The 16,600-nt window shown below is 39.8% G+C and overlaps 1 protein-coding gene and 1 long non-coding RNA gene across 11 annotated transcripts in view; one reads left to right on the top strand and one right to left on the bottom strand.

The window, feature by feature from the left end:
- LOC309641756 overlaps positions 1-3,286 on the bottom strand; it is a 92,213-nt gene extending 88,927 nt beyond the window's left edge. Inside the window, exon 1 of the long non-coding RNA XR_014252758.1 lies at positions 2,276-3,286. This is a non-coding gene — a long non-coding RNA (uncharacterized lncRNA). The remainder of the gene's footprint in view (positions 1-2,275) is intronic.
- Positions 1-16,600, top strand: part of KDM5A (lysine demethylase 5A) — an 86,278-nt gene that overhangs the window by 52,351 nt on the left and 17,327 nt on the right. For 7 of the 10 annotated variants that reach the window (XM_082422061.1, XM_082422055.1, XM_082422063.1 and 4 more), the window contains 7 exons: positions 1,559-1,738; positions 3,293-3,454; positions 5,126-5,677; positions 6,063-6,206; positions 12,956-13,115; positions 13,999-14,219; positions 16,090-16,500. In XM_082422061.1, the coding sequence (XP_082278187.1) occupies positions 1,559-1,738; positions 3,293-3,454; positions 5,126-5,677; positions 6,063-6,206; positions 12,956-13,115; positions 13,999-14,219; positions 16,090-16,500 (1,830 nt within the window). Of the gene's footprint in view, positions 1-1,558; positions 1,739-3,292; positions 3,455-5,125; positions 5,678-6,062; positions 6,207-7,028; positions 9,539-12,955; positions 13,116-13,998; positions 14,220-16,089; positions 16,501-16,600 lie in introns of those variants that run through there. The other 3 variants (XM_082422058.1, XM_082422062.1, XM_082422056.1) reach the window with 3 other exon arrangements.

Genomic DNA, 16,600 nt, shown 5'->3' with positions numbered 1-16,600 from the left:
GGTTGTTCTCAGATGACTGGTAATCCTTAGTTGGCTGCTTGTGATTGAAGGACCGAGCCTGCAAGTAGAGGTAGCTGTCATGGTTTTCCTGTGTGATTATAGAGGACTGTTCCTCACCAAGCTCTTCCCTTCAGTGGGAGGACTGGCTTGTCAGCTCTAAGAGAGTGGACAGCTTCTGCTGCCCTTTAGGGTACATCACCTGGGAGAGGCTGTCTATGTCTGGGCTTAGCCAGAAGGTATTCTATAGTCAGATGGCTGTAGTTGGGCACAAAAGGGGGTAGTAGTAAATATGATATTTCTTGAGCCTATCTGTATCTGAGCTTTCTTTTCTCTTTCAATTATTCTCTTCTCTGTCTATTCTTATCCTAGTACCATAGTGATTTAATGATACCATTATAATATCTCTTATGGCTAGAACCTTCTCGTTATTCTTTTTAAAAATTGGACTTAAGTTTCTGGTCTTTCTGTTTCATTGTAACTTCTAAAATGGATATATAGGCAAATATGTCAGTTAATACGTGGGAAGTAACTATTGGAATGTCAGTTTAGCACGAAACACTATGCCTTTCCTTCATAGCTTCTGAATAGTGATGAATGTTACAGGGATATACGCAGTTTCTTATAGGAAAGGTTATGTGTTCTGTCTGCTGGGGGATTGATGCACTCTGAGGTATCACGCTGAATTATTGTCTACAGGCTGCCAACCTACTACTTCTGATATTCTTGCCAAGTCCCTGGAATGGATTACTCGTTGACCCTCACTTCCTGTAATGATTCAATTATTTAGTAAATTTAAAGCAGTATAAATTCGAAAAACAATAATTACTTCATTACGTGGAAATATTGAAACATTGTGACTTAGAAGGAAAATATCCATTCTTGTTTGTGTTTGTAGGACATAAAATGGAGGTGGTTATCAGAACTAAAATACTGCTCTGTAGTAGTTGGAAAAATTGTGAAAGACTTTGAAACAGGCAGAAGAGATTACTGATGTCCTTTCTGTAGAACGGTGGATGTTGTTTGGCGAACCATCCAGGATTATTTGATTCTAGGAGTGTATGCCTTAGACTTTCTTTGACCAAGCTATTTTACAACTCTCTCAATTGTTTAAAAATGATAGTAATGTGAATGAATTAGTCTGTAGAAAAGCAATTAAATTTGTAAGGAACAAATGATTTTCCACACTGTAGAAAAGATGATTCCATTGACCGGTATGATATTAAATACCTGTTTCCATCTACTAGCAAATTCCTTTCCTCATTCCTAATTGCATTTATATATGTTTGTTTTTAGATTGTCCTTTGAACTAGTTTTTACATCTTACTGGGTCCCTTGTTAATTAATAAAACAAAAATCTTTGACAATGTGAATTTACGCAAACTTTTTTTAAAGGACGTTGGAAGGCTCTATTAATTCAAGAGATATTGATACAGTTAGGTTCAAAGAATAATATGTAATGAAAAAATCAACGCTAAAGTCTTTGTGAGGTCTACCAACAATATATTGCCAGACTTCCTAAGAGATTGCAAATTGTGTAAGGATGCCCTTTGTTCTCCAGAGTGGCAGCAATTATGCTTACTTGGAGCAGCTGGAAAGCTTATCTGCTAAAGGCCGCCCTCTCCCTGTGCGTCTTGATGCGTTGCCCCAGGTGGAGTCACAAGTGGCGGCAGCACGGGCCTGGAGAGAACGGACTGGGAGGACCTTTCTTAAGAAGAATTCCAGCCACACGTTGCTCCAGGTGAGGGGAGGTTTACTTTATGTGCGTGCACTTCAGCACCCTCATCAGAAGTTGCTGATTTAATACCTGACGTGAGGGTTGTTTTCAGTTTATCTGGTCATGGTTACACAGGTGATTCCTTTTTGGCTAATATCAGATGTTGACCAGTAATCTGGAGCCTTGAGCAGACTTGTTTCCACTTCATCTAATACTATGTCTAGAAAAAGAAGTCAGCCTGATCTTATCTCTGCTGTTATAATGGACTCTGTCACTGAAAGATCTTATTTCTCAGAGGCACAAATTAAAAAAAAAATCTTTTTTAATTGAAGTATAGTTGATTTACAATGTTGTGTTGGTTTCTGGTGTATAGCAAAGTGATTCAGTTATACATATATATTCTAAATTTATTGATTGATTGATGGCTGCACTGGGTCTTCGTTGCTGCGTGCGGGGTTTTCTCTAGTTGTGGCGAGCGGGGACTACTCTTCACTGTGGTGTGCTGGCTTCTCATTGCGGTGGCTTCTCTTGTTGCGGAGCACAGGCTCTAGGCACGCAGACTTCAGTCGTTGTGGCTCACGGGCTCAGTAGTTGTGGCTCGTGGGCTCTAGAGTGCAGGCTCAGTAGTTGTGGCGCACGGGTTTAGTTGCTCTGCGGCATGTGGGATCTTCCCGGACCAGGAATCAAACCTGTGTCCCCTGCATTGGCAGGCAGATTCTTAACCACTGCGCCACCAGGGAAGTCCCACAAGTATATATTCTTTTTCAGATTCTTTTCCATTATAGGTTATTACAAGATGCTGAATATAGTTCCCTGTGCTGTACAGTAGGACCTTGTTGTTTATCTGTTTTATATATAGGTAGTAGTATCTGTTAATCCCAAGCTCCTAATTTATCCCTCCCCCCAACTTTTCCCTTTGGTAACCATAGGTTTTTTTTCTATGTTTGTGAGTCTGTGTCTGTCTTGTAAATAAGTTCATTTGTATCATTTTTTTAGATTCCACATAGACGTGATATCATAATATTTGTCTTTCTCTGTCTTTCTTCACTTAGTATGATAATCTCTGGGTCCATCCGTGTTGCAGCAAATGGCATTATTTCATTCTTTTTTATGGCTGAGTAATATTCCATTGTATATATGTACCACATCTTCTTCACCCATTCCTGTTGATGGACACTTAGGTTGCTTCCATGTCTTGGCTATTGTGAATAGCGAGAAAAACAAATTTCAATACTCATTACCCTTTTCATGTTGAACAGTTGAACATAGTAGTTAAGAGCATTACGTACTTACTTTGGAGTAAGATATTTTCATGTTTGAGGACTGGCTTCCTAGTGCTAACCCTGTGTCTGTGGGCAAGCTGTTGCCTTTCTGAACTGGTTTCCCTCGTTTGTACGGTGCCGATAATACCACCTACTTCAGAGGCTTGTTGGGAGTTTTGAATAAGATAATGCATATGAAGTTCATAAGAATGTGTCTAGGACATGTGAGTGGTCAGTAAATGGTTCATTTTATTATTTTCAGTTTTGAGATTTTTTTTTTTAAACCAGAGCTCCATATTTGGTTTTATTTTTGTAGGTGCTTAGTCCCCGAACTGACATCGGTATTTATGGGAGTGGAAAAAATAGAAGGAAAAAAGTAAAAGAACTAATAGAAAAAGAAAAAGAAAAGGATCTGGACCTTGAACCTCTGAGTGATCTGGAGGAGGGATTGGAGGAAACCAGAGATACAGCCACAGTGGTAAGAAATTATGTAGGCATCTTGAATTTGCTTGGTGAATACAGAATTCTGTGAAGATATTAGCAGAATCACTGTTTTTTATGTTCTTAACTATTTTTAGTTTTGTGTACTTTATCTTTGGCTTTATGGTTATACATATTTCACATCTTTTTTAATATTTGGAATCAAAGTATATAAAAAGTTTACTGTTCTCTCTCCCTAACATTGTCTTTTCCATCTCTCTTCTTTATTGTTATTTTAATAGTCATCTAATATTCCATCGGATTATCCATAATTTGCTGAACACTTTTCTGATATTGACCATTTTTGTTGTTGCTAGGTGTTCGCTGTTACGGATAATAGCAAAGTGAACTTCTTTGTATAGCCTTTTCCTTTTTTCAAATCATTTTCCTACACTTGACTCTTAGGAATGGGATTACTGGGCTAAAATTTCAGAGCATTTGGTGCTTAGTGCTATTGTGCTTTTCAAAGGACTTATACCAGCTGACTGACAGCAGCTGCTATTTGCAGTGTCTACCTCTTTTAGTAGCATTCAGTAGTATAGTGAGTGTGCAGTAAGATGTTTGTAGCTAATTAAAATTATGGGTTTTATTGGAGAGTAGGAGGAATATGTTACAATTACGAGGAGACTGAGGAAGTAGAAAATAAAATGAGTTTGGGTAATATGTAGTAGTAGTGAATCGCACATACTAAGTGACTTCATATGGCTCCTTCTGCCTACAAATGATCCTGTTTTGAGGCCGATGGAAATAATTTCTTGTTAGAGAGCCTGCCTAATAAGTTAGTCTTGCCAGAAAAATAGCACTGGAAATTATTTCAGAATTGCTTCAAAGCTACCAGAGTTTAAAAAGAAAATGCCTCGACAGTATTCATAATAATTAAATTTTGTTTTTATATACTTTTTTGAAATGAGTTACATAAAACCTTGTTATAATTAGTCATCAGGCTTTGTTATTCTTCTTCTACATAAGTTGGAAAGTCCCAGAAAGAAATAAAAATTGATTTGTATCTAACTTTCCCCCAGAGAATGAATTACAAGGGGATGAGGAGTCAGTATTGATTGAATGTTTATCTTGTGCCAGGCACCAAGTTAGGCACTTCCATATGTTATTTAATCCTTTTAAAACAGCAAAAAGAGGTTAGTAGTATTCTCATTTTTCGGAAAACTGAGATTCAGAAAACTTGTAACCCGGATCAGGAGTCTATTAAGTGCAAGAGCCAGGCCTCATACCAAGGCTGCTTGATTTCAAGGCATACCATCTTTCTACTGCACCCTATAGAAGAATTAAAAAGTACTCTACTGATGTGAATTGTGAATACTTGTGAATTTTGCAGATGAGGAATGTTTGCACAGAAACTGTCATGCTGCCCCAAATTTTAAGAAATTACTGATTTTTTTTTTAAAAAGGACAATGCTTTGGACTTCCCTGGTGGTCCACTGGTTAAGACTCTGTGTATCCAGTGCAGGGGGGCGGGTTCGATCCCTGGTCGGGGAACTAAGATCCGACATGCTGTGCGGTGTGGCCCAAAAAAAAAAAAAAAAAAAAAAAAATAGACAGTACTCTGTCCCCGTGAGGATACAACATGGAGGTGATCCCTTAGCCTTGAAGATTTGGTACTTTTGGAGTATTTTGCAGTGACTCCCTTCAATTAAATGTTTGTTGTACACAGGTGGCAGTTTTCAAAGAACGGGAGCAAAAAGAGATTGAAGCCATGCATTCCCTCAGAGCAGCCAACCTAGCAAAGATGACAATGGTAGACCGCATAGAAGAAGTAAAATTTTGCATTTGCCGCAAGACAGCGAGTGGGTTTATGCTCCAGTGTGAGCTCTGCAAAGACTGGTTTCATAACAGCTGTGTTCCTCTTCCTAAGTCAAGTTCCCAGAAGAAAGGGTCTAGCTGGCAGGCTAAAGAAGTAAAATTCCTTTGCCCTCTCTGTATGCGGTCTCGAAGACCGAGGCTAGAGACTATTCTGTCCCTCCTGGTATCCCTTCAGAAGTTGCCTGTACGGCTGCCTGAAGGAGAGGCTCTTCAGTGTCTGACAGAACGTGCAATGAGTTGGCAGGACAGGGCCCGGCAAGCCCTGGCCACAGGTGAGCTGTCCTCTGCCCTGGCCAAGCTCTCTGTGTTGAGCCAGCGGATGGTGGAGCAGGCAGCTCGGGAGAAAACTGAAAAGATCATCAGCGCAGAGCTCCAAAAAGCCGCTGCCAATCCAGACTTACAGGCAAGTTTAGAATTTCCTTTTTTTTCCTGTTTCATGGGATAATATTTGTCAGTGTGTAAGTAGTAAATCAAATCTATCTTACCAGTAGATTAGGAAAATAACAGTAAGTTGCCATCAACTGTATTACGCATAATTTCCTCTTTGCATGTACACCCATAGGATTTTCTTTGGGTATATACGTAAGGTCGTTTCAGTGAAGTATTACCTGGAAATATCATTCGGGTGGACCTTAGCGTTATAATTAAACAATTTGATCTGTACTAAGTGTTGAATTCTGTTAGCCAGTTTGCAAGTTTGTTACGTTGTGGTGGTCTTAAGCATACATTAATTACTCATGTTTTTTTAGTGTGTCTCTCTGCTCACCTTGGGATTACTTGTTGTTTAGGGACACTTACCTAGTTTCCAGCAGTCCGCCTTTAACCGGGTGGCGAGCAGCGTATCTTCTTCCCCTCGGCAAACGGTGGACTATGATGATGAAGAGACAGACTCCGACGCGGACATTCGGGAGGCGTACGGCTACGACACGAAGGTAATCACAGGGACAGGCTGCGTGCCTGCTACTCGATCGCTGAGTTTGTTAAAAAAGCTGTTCAACGCTGGTGTCTGAAGCCTGAAAGTGGAGGAGAAAGCTAGTCATCTATCTATCCTGAGTTTATGGTGATAGCAGTTTTTCAGTGCTCCGAAAAAAATATAGATTGATGAAACTCAATTTTTTTTTTAAAGGATGGAATTAAAAAAAATCTGTATTTATTTTCCTCACCTTGTAACCCCCTGTGGCTTAGAGGGACTAGAAAAATTATACATTTAAGTTATTGAAAACTTTCGTGGCTGATTTCATTGTTTTTTCCTTTGGGTTGTTAAAGTCTCTGTAGTTTTAAGAATCCCATTCTAGCTTTGCTTCGAGTCTTTTTCTCTGATCTCCTATCTGAATGGTGCTAGACAGCATGTCATATTCAGGGATGGGTTATACTTGGGCCCATGGTTCGAATTTGTGGAGTTACAGTCACAGTTAGAACAAAGTATTTGCCCTCAATATGATTGTTTTGATAATGACACCACACTGGGATGAAGGGAAGGTTTTGGCAAGGTTTTGTGTTGGATCCTTTTGGCCTTTTATTGTTGTTTTGTGTCAGGCCCAAGACCTTTGTCTTTTGTCTAGTAATAACATCATGATCTAGGCAGACACTCTGCCAGCTTACAGTTAATCTCTTGATCTGTTTTGTATTATTCTTTGTTGAGCTAACGTTTAGCATCTATGCCTGTAACCGGGGAGTTCGTACTCTGATGTATGAAAAAACTAGGGTGCATTCTTTTCCCAGTCTGTTCACTGTCTTTTCCTTTGTCTTTTCAGCATACTAGGTAAGCTCATTCTTAGAGCATGAATACCATCAGCATTAGAACTCCTGGGATATAAAGTTAAACCATCCATCATAGATGCTTGTAAATTACCCGCTGGAAAATGTTTTTCTCAAGATAAAAATGGATCAAGGGGATGCTTTAATGAGGGAATTTTTAAAAATTACATGAATTAAAGACTTGAGAAAAGTTGAAATTTGAGTTAGCATTTAAAATAAGGTTCTAAGTGACTTCCCTGGTGGCGCAGTGGTTAAGAATCCACCTGCCAGTGCAGGGGACACGGGTTCGAGCCCTTGTCTGGGAAGATCCTACATGTTGCGGAGCAACTAAGCCCGTGTGCCACAACTACTGAGCCTGTGCTCTAGAGCCCGTGAGCCACAACTACTGAGCCCACGTGCCACAACTACTGAAGCCTGCATGCTCCAGGGCCCGTGCTCTGCAACAAAGAGAAGCCACTGCAATGAGAAGCCTGCACACGGCAAGAAAGAGTAGCCCCCGCTCGCAGTAACTAGAGAAAGCCCGCGCACAGCAACGAAGACCCAATGCAGCCAAAAATAAAATTAATTAATTAATTAATTAAAAAAAAAATAATAATAAGGTTCCTAAGCACCTTGTTATCCTTGTGGTTAATGACCATCTTTATTTATAAAGTTGGTAGAATGACCAGGAGCAGCTGAAAGGGAATGCTGCCCACTCCACATATAGGTTAGCCAGCACTAGAACTGCCTGTTTGCCGTGGCTTAGAGGCCCTCAGTACCTGGGCGGTTATCTTTCTAGCACGTTAGGTATCAACCAGTACTCTAGAAATGCTAAACAGGATGGACTCTGCTTGGAGGCAGATTGGTAACCTAGGAAAACAAAACATCACAAGTATTACATGATTTCAGGGCTAGGGATCAAAGCAGTGGTTGATACTGTTGTCTGGAGTAGTCCTTTGTTTGCAAAATATATATGGGGGTCTTAGCTTACAGTCTGAGGAGAGGGTGTTGGCAAGGTAGAAAAATAAGATTATGGATTTTACAATGTTAGCAGTGTATTTGACAGCTTAGGACAGTGGAAGAATGGTGGCAAGACATGGTAATTCAAGGTCAAATTTACCTTGACGGCGGTGTCTTTGCACTAAAAAAATTATACTCTTGAGGATTTTCCTATAGCGTAAGCACCGATTGTGTAATGAAAATCTTACTTGCCAGTTTATTTGCAGTTGGCTTGGTGATTTTTCCCTTTATATGATCGCCCCTGCTTGTGACCATGAAATCATCCTTAAAATAGTTCAAATTTAATATCTTTGCTAGGATGAAGAGCCCCTGCTGGTTTAGGAAGAAGAGTAAGTAATTATAAAGAAAAATAAAATCAGTCATTTGATCTTAGTTATCATAGCATTGAAATGTTTAAAACAGTTTGTGCTTTGCATTGTTTGATTACTTCATTTTGCGTGTGATACCCTGTGATCACTAAAATAATCTGAGCCAGCAATTCAAGAAACTCGTTAGTTAGGAAAATATATATTTAATGAAACAAAGTCTGTCACAGACGTTTTGTGATTGTGTCTGGGATAACCTTTCAGATATTCATATGATTATTTCCTTTTAAGGCATAGTGTTTACCTTTACTGGAACTGTCTATCCATATTACAGTTTATATTTTTCAAATTCATACATGTGTAGAATTACACACCAGAAAGGAGGGTATAAAATAGTAGTAGGTATTATCTCCCAGGAAGTTCTTTTTTTATCCCAGTAATTGCTGAATTTACAGAAAGGCAAGTTAAGCAGTTGGATTCTTTCATTTTTTTTTCCTCTCTATGCTTGTTAATACTTGGGTGGCTTGAGCTTTGGTGGAAATACAGTAAGTCCCCTATATACGAACCTTCAAGTTGCAAACTTTGGAAGATGTGAACATGCATTTGCATATCCAGTCACCTAAGTTTGTTCACGTGTGTGGCATACATTGTCACGTGTGTGACAGCTAAGCCCGCGCATGGGCTTAGTTGCTCTGCGGCATGTGGGATCTACAAGTGGTTGTGCTTTTGTGTACTTTACTGTATAGTACTGTATCGAGTACAGTAGTACAGTATCTTTATTTCAAGCCCAGGATGTCCAGAAGCAAGCATAAAAGCTGGTACTACTGTACTTCTCAAGGTACTGTATTTTAAAAAGGTACTGTAGGGGACTTCCCTGGTGGCGCAGTGGTTAAGAATCCGCCTGCCAATGCAGGGGACACGGGTTCGAGCCCTGTTCCGGGAAGATCCCACATGCCGCGGAGCAACTAAGCCCGTGTGCCACAACTACTGAGCCCGCGCACCACAACTACTGAAGCCCACGTGCCTAGAGCCCGTGCTCCACAACAAGAGAAGCCACCGCAGTGAGAAGCACGGGCACCGCAACAAAGGGTGGCCCCCGCTCGCCTCAACTGGAGAGGGCCCGCGTGCAGCAACGAAGACCCAATGCAGCCAAAAATAAATAAATAAAATAAATAAAATTTAAAAAAATAAAAAAATAAAAAGGTACTGTAAGATTAAAAATTTTTGTGTGTGTGTTTGTTTTTTATGTATTTGTGTGAAAAGTGTTATAAACCTATTACAGTACAGTACTCTGTAGCCGATTGTGTTAGTTGGGTACCTAGGCTAACTTTGTTGGACTTACGAACAAATTGGACTTAGGAAGGTGCTCTCGGAACAGAACTCGTTTGTATGTAGGGGACTTAACTATAGAGTAGATTTTGTCTGCGACTTTAGTCCTGCTAATATCAGATAAGGTGCAGTGACAGATCTGTGTGTGAAACACATTTCTCACTGAGAAGCCATTCCTCCTTTCTTGCATATTTGCCATTAGTGGGACTGAACTGTAATTTTCCTTCTTAGGAAGAGTAATTTGTTTAAGCTTGCTGTTATCAGTTGTTTTACCTTCAGCCTATCTGTGTCTACTTTATACTTAAAATGTATTTTTTGTAGACAGCACATGTGGTAGGGTTCTTTTTGGTGTGTCATTCTGCATATATATGCGTTTGTAAAATATATAGTTAAATCTTGGTTTTTAGGCAGTATTACAATCTGTCTTTTAATTGGGGGTGTTCATTTACATTTAATGTAATTGTTGACATGGTTGAATTTAAGTTGACCATCTTTATTTTTCATTTTTTTCTGTTCTTGTTCCTCTGTTGCTTTTTCCTGCCTTCTTTCGGGTTAATTGACAATTTTTTTTTTTTTTTTTTTTTGGCTGCATTTGGTCTTTGTTGCTGCACGCGGGCTTTCTCTAGTTGGGGTGAGTGGGGGCTGCTCTTCGTTGTGGTGCACGGGCTTCTCATTGCGGTGGTTTCTCTTTGTTGCGGAGCACAGGCTCTAGGCGCAAAGGCTTCAGTAGTTGTGGCATGCGGGCTAGTAGTTGTGGCTCATGGGCTCGGTAGTTGTGGTGCACGGGCTTAGCTGCTCCGCAGTATGTGGGATCTTCCCGGAACAGGGCTCGAACCTGTGTCCCCTGCATTGGCAGGCGGATTCTTAACCACTGCGCCACCAGGGAAGTCCCGACAATTTTTTTAAGGTTTCATTTTATTTCCTTTATTGGCTTCTTACCTATACCCCTTTTTATTTTTTTCAGTGATTGCTCTGGGGCTAACAGTGCCTCTTTAACTTACCAAAGTCAATGAGTACTTCTTCATATTTCATACTTCACCCTGGGGAAGTAATTTTTTTTTTTATTTATTTTTACCTATTTTTACTTTCCATCATTATTTTCTATGTATCTATCTATCTATTTATTTATTTATGGCTGCGTTGGGTCTTCGTTGCTGCATGTGGGCTTTCTCTAGTTGCAGCGAGTGGGGGCTACTCTTCGTTGCGGTGTATGGGCTTCTCATTGTGGTGGCTTCTCTTTGTTGCGGAGCACAGGCTCTAGGCGTGCGGGTTTCAGTAGTTGTGGCACGGGCTCTAGAGTGCAGGCTGAGTACTTGTGGCGCATGGGCTTAGTTGCTCCGTGGCATGTGGGATCTTCCTGGACCAGGGCTCAAACCCGTGTCCCCTGCATTGGCAAGCGGATTCTTAACCACTGTGCCACCAGGGAAGTCCTCAAACATTATTTTCTGATCACTTTCCTTCCTAGTTTGGAAGCTTAACAGAAAGTTTCCTGCATGAGTTACGATGAAATGAGTAGAGTCAAGGTTAGAAAAAAAACGTTGCAGTCAGTGAGATGACGCATCTGGGGACTGCAGTAGGCGAGTACTAAAGTACTCTCCTATCTGTTGCCTTTTAAGACTTAAATTCTTCAATAGGAAATAAGACTTACATGAACTGCGCTGTTCCTAAATTCTCAGTGAGTGACACTGTCTTCCAGAATCTTCTTATGAAACCTTGTAAGTATCCTGTTTAATTAAGGATAGGCTCGTGATAACAATAGACCTTCCTCTCATGCACCCTGCAAAGAAAATCAGGTGTTGCATTAGTCATTGAGCTGTTGTCTCTCATCTCCTAAGCTACTCATTTATACTCTGCTTGGTGATGGCAGGTCTGGGACTCTACACCAGGGCTTGGTAAACTTTTTCTGTAAAGTAATATATGTATATATTAGCATACATTATATGTAGTGATATTCTATAGATATATAACGTAAAGTAAATATTTTGGGCTTTGCAAGCCATATTTGGTCTCTGTTACACCTCCTCCTTTTTTTTTTTTTTTTTAAATAACAACTCTTTAAAAATGTAAAAACTATTCTTACTAGCTCACACTCCAAACAAAAAAATAGGCAGCCAACTGGGTTTGGCCCGCAGGCTGTAGTTTGCCAACCCCAGCTCTACACATTTATCCTTTGCCTGCTGCCCTCCCCCTCCCCCTGCCAACAAAGGGCATTAGAGAAAATTAAAAGGCCTGCACAGTGAGAAGGGAGTTGATCCTTCCCCTGTTTTATTCTCCATTCCTGTCATCATTGAAGTACAATTGTTTTTCGTTTTTTGGGGGGTTTTGTTTGATTTTTGTTTTTGTTTTTTTACCCTGGCAGTGGCAACTGGTTCCAATTTCCAGTTGATGTTTTTTTTCACACTCCAGAAGCCAGCCACATCGTGTTCTATTAGAGATAGCAGAACCAGCACTTCCTCCTCAGAGGTCTGGATCCCAACTCTGCAGGCCCCTTCTCTGAGCTTCTTAGTTCTAATAACCCCACTTCTTTTCTCTGTTACCTCAACCCTTAGAGATGGCAACTCTTTTCTTGCAGTTATCTTAGTGTTACTTTGGTGTTTCTGTTTTGCCTTTTCAAGACTTTAATGTACATTTAATGAGTTCACTTTATTAAATTCTCCTTGTTGAACTTCTTGTGATTTCTGTCTCCCTGATTGCACTGTGACCGTTGAAGCTGTACTTTGGGTTATTCTCCCCTAACTACAGGGGAGGATTGTCTGAGCCCTAATTAGACTTGTCAGAATTGTATAGCTCGAATACTGTCAGGCTCTTTATTATATTAAGAGCAGTTGGTAAGCATCTAGGTTTGAAAACCTTTAGAGAGGATTAAATAATTTGTGTCCTTAAGATGTCACATCTAAACCTTTATTCCCCTCCTAAGTCCATTTTATTTTTTCTTAAAGGGTCAAAGTTCCTTAACTTGTGGCTACAGGAGTTTCTATGAGTTGTAGACTGTAGAAAGTTGATTACATAATCGTAATTTTCTTGTATGTTTATTATCTCCGAGGATTACTTTTGAGCTTTACTCTTTCCCTTTTGGCTTGAAAGTGTGGTGATTTCTGTTTGTTCCCCCAATGGACATTTTCTGTCTTACTAAATACCATATATTTAATTTTAAGATCTTTTATTTATTTGTTTTTTTAATACTATATACTGTGTTATATTAGAAACTTTAACCTGAAAGCCTGTATTTAGATTCCTGTCGCGGGATAAGTTGTTTCTAATTCTCCGTACCTGCTCCGTTTCTTCCACAGGACACAGCCAGCGTGAAGTCCTCCAGCAGTCTGGAGCCCAGCCTTTTCTGTGATGAAGAGATTCCCATCAAGTCCGAGGAGGTGGTCACGCACATGTGGACGGCGCCCTCCTTCTGTGCTGAGCATGCTTATTCGTCTGCTTCTAAGAGCTGTTCTCAAGGTATTACGGCCCTTGGTAGCGGTATGGAGAAGAGAAGCCTGAAACCGTACTGCATCTCTCTTTCAGTACAAATCCTGGCAGTGAAATGCGATAGAACCTGAAAAAATGCAACTTTGGAAAAGCCAGTCTCTGTTTGCATTTTTCTGTCATTAGGTCATAACCTGAAAATTTCCATAGAATTATTGAATCCTAATTAGAAGGACTTTAGAGGCCATCTGGTCCCATTCTAGTCCCATTTTATTTTTATCAAATCCCTGATAGGTAGTTATTTATCCTCTATTTGTTTATTACCAGTTGTTGAGGAACTTGCTGCTTTTTAAGAATATTCATTCTGGTTTTGGAAAGCTTTGTTAGTTTTTCATCCCTTGGTAAATAATTTCTCTATTATGTTCACTTTCTTTGTCCCTAGTGAAAATAAGTCAGACTGCTTTAGGTCACACCTCTGGAAAAAGGAGAGTATTTCTCTCTTCACAGTAAAATTCAGGATTTTATGGAACAGCATATTATTGCTGTTTGTTAAGCAGGTATTATTCATATGGGGCAGTTATATGCTTAATCTTTTGGTATTCTCTGAAACGGAGAGAGCATGGGGTAGGAGATTCTCTCCCATTCCCCTTCCCCTCCAGTCACAACGTAAAGAATCAATAAGGAACCTGTTTTTTTTACTCTAAACCAGTTTTTTAGAGTGGTCATTAGAATTCTGGGTCTTTCTGTTCTGTATTTTAAAACATTTTATTTTCACTTTCATACTGATGCAGTGAACTCAAACTTCGAAATTAAGTGCTGGAGGAGGAGGAGGAACCATTCCTCTAAATATTTACTTTCAAAACGTTACATTTTTTCAATAGTTTTCATTTTTTTTGTCTTATGTTTTTGGGGAAAGGTTCTAGCACCCCTAGGAAGCAACCTCGGAAGAGCCCTCTGGTGCCCCGCAGTTTGGAGCCTCCGGTGCTAGAGTTATCGCCTGGAGCTAAAGCCCAGCTGGAAGAACTTATGATGGTTGGAGATCTCCTGGAGGTGTCTCTGGATGAGACTCAACACATATGGCGGATTTTGCAGGCCACACACCCACCCTCTGAAGACAGATTCCTGCATATCATGGAGGTATGGATTTGAAGCTTACTTACAGTGGTTTTAAAACCAGTTAGAATGTCCAAGTTCCTTGGAGGTACCACAAATTGCTGCAAGGGGTGGCTGGGTGGGTAGTACTCTGATTGTCCTACTTTCTCATTAACCCAAAGTAGTTCTGCTTTGTGGTTTTCTTTATTGAGATTCTATGTAATATTCAGTTTTTAAAAAGGCCATTTCTGCCGAAAAGAAAGGGAGGTACTGTAATTCACAAGTTGAGAACAACTTCCTTAGCCCAGACTCACACTGGTGAAAGGCCCAAAAGTTAGGCAGGGGACAATATAGTGGTTGAAAACAGGAAGCAAGGGAATGGTTAAATAGAAGTGGAGTGGGTGGGAGGGGAAGTCCACATACATTTATACAATTTACACACTTTTATACAATTATAAATCACACAGTTTCTAATTTATACAGTTTATACATGTTGTTCTATCCACGATCTCATTCATCCTCACCATAATCCTGAGGGGGAGGGGGAAAGGATAGACATGGCGAGTATTTAGCTCATTCTACCTGTGAAGAAAGTAAGGGTCAGAGACGTAGAAACTTGCCTGAGGTCACATGTGGAGTAAAAACAGAGACCTGGCTTCTCTCTCTGGCATTAGATGCCATTATCCTTTTCATTATTCTTTTCCATGACTGTTTCCATGAGGCGGAAGGTACACTGCCAGCAGCAGTTGACACGGGTACGCCTGGTGCACTGTGGTTTGTCTCTGGTTTGGAAGTCAGATTGAGGGCGCCTAACTTAGATAGTATTTTCCAGTCGCAGAGCATTTTCTTCACATCCGTTATCTCATCTGATCTTTATTTTACATATAAGGAAACACAAAGTGTTGAGAAGTTAAATATCTTATTCAAGATGTGATAGACTTAAGACACTTGTGACCCAGTGTTCTTTACGAATCTGCAGATTCTGAGGTTCCTGTCAAAGATATTCCAGTATCAAATCTGTGGGAAAATAAATTCTCAAGTGTTATTTCTTAAGTAATTATCAAGCTTACGTTTTTCAATATTTTTCTACCTTACCCCTTGTTCTTTCTGTTACTAGACACACTTTTACTATTAAAATCTTTAACGTTTACTACCTTGGCATATAAATAGCAACAATATTAGACAGTTGAAAAAAAAAGGCAAGTGTTTTTGCTTCGTGACAGCAACTGTTTTCTTGTGAAAGTCACTACATACCCTTTGTAATGAGATCATGGATAAAACTTTGTGTTTTGCTGACAGTTTTGATAACTTCTTAACCACCAAGGATTTATTGAGTTAATAAAGAACTTTAGTACTGGTAAGTGGAGACCCAAAGAGTTATTACATAATTATTTAGTATACATTTAGCTTTCTAGGTATGTTTTCATCTCAGTTACGTAAAGGTGCTACAGACTAAATTAATATATGCAGACACTTTTTTTTGCCTTTTTTTCCCTCTGATAAGCTAAAAATAAGTCAGATATTTTATTTAGGGCTTGCCATTATTTTCTACTGTTATCTTCTTTGAATATTATATTTGCCTTCTTAAAATATCTTCAGAATATTTATTGTGGTATAATGTACACAACATAAAATTTATCATTTCAACTGTTTTTAAGTATACAATTCAGTTGTTTTAATTACATTTATAGTATTTTACAACTATTACCACCATTTCCAGAACTTTAAAATTATTCCTAACAGAAACTCTATACCCATTAAATAATAAATCCCATTTCCCTCCCCCCAGCCCCGGTAACTCATATTCTACTTCCTGTCTCTATGAAATTGCCTATTCCTGATACCTCATGTAAGAGAATAAAACAATTTTTAAATGTCTTGCTTTAAAATTGTTTCTATTTTTATACTTTTGAAGGATGACAGCATGGAAGAGAAACCATTAAAAATAAAAGGAAAGGACTCTTCAGAGAAGAAACGGAAACGGAAGCTAGAAAAAGTAGAACAGCTTTTTGGTGAAGGAAAGCAGAAGTCCAAGGAGCTAAAGAAAATGGATAAACCTAAAAAGAAGAAATTAAAATTAAGTGCAGAAAAATCAAAGGAGCTGAACAAACTGGCCAAGAAACTAGCAAAAGAAGAAGAGAGGAAGAAAAAGAAGGAGAAGGCTGCTGCAGCCAAAGTTGAACTTGTGAAGGAGAGCTCGGAGAAGAAGAGAGAGAAGAAGGTGCTGGACATCCCCTCCAAGTATGACTGGTCAGGAGCGGAGGAGTCTGACGATGAGAACGCTGTGTGTGCCGCGCAGAACTGCCAGAGGCCCTGCAAGGACAAGGTGAGTCTAGCTGCGCCCGCCAAGTGTGCGCGGGGACGTGGAGCAGCGGCCGGGCACACCGGGGTTTGAGGTAATCATGGTCTGTTTGGCCTTGTGACGT

The sequence above is a fragment of the Balaenoptera physalus genome (genome assembly GCF_965194825.1).
Source record: "Balaenoptera physalus genome assembly, chromosome: 13".
NCBI lineage: Eukaryota > Metazoa > Chordata > Mammalia > Artiodactyla > Balaenopteridae > Balaenoptera > Balaenoptera physalus.
The sequence above is the reverse complement of the archived record's forward strand: the minus strand, read 5'-3'. Positions and strand labels throughout refer to the sequence as shown.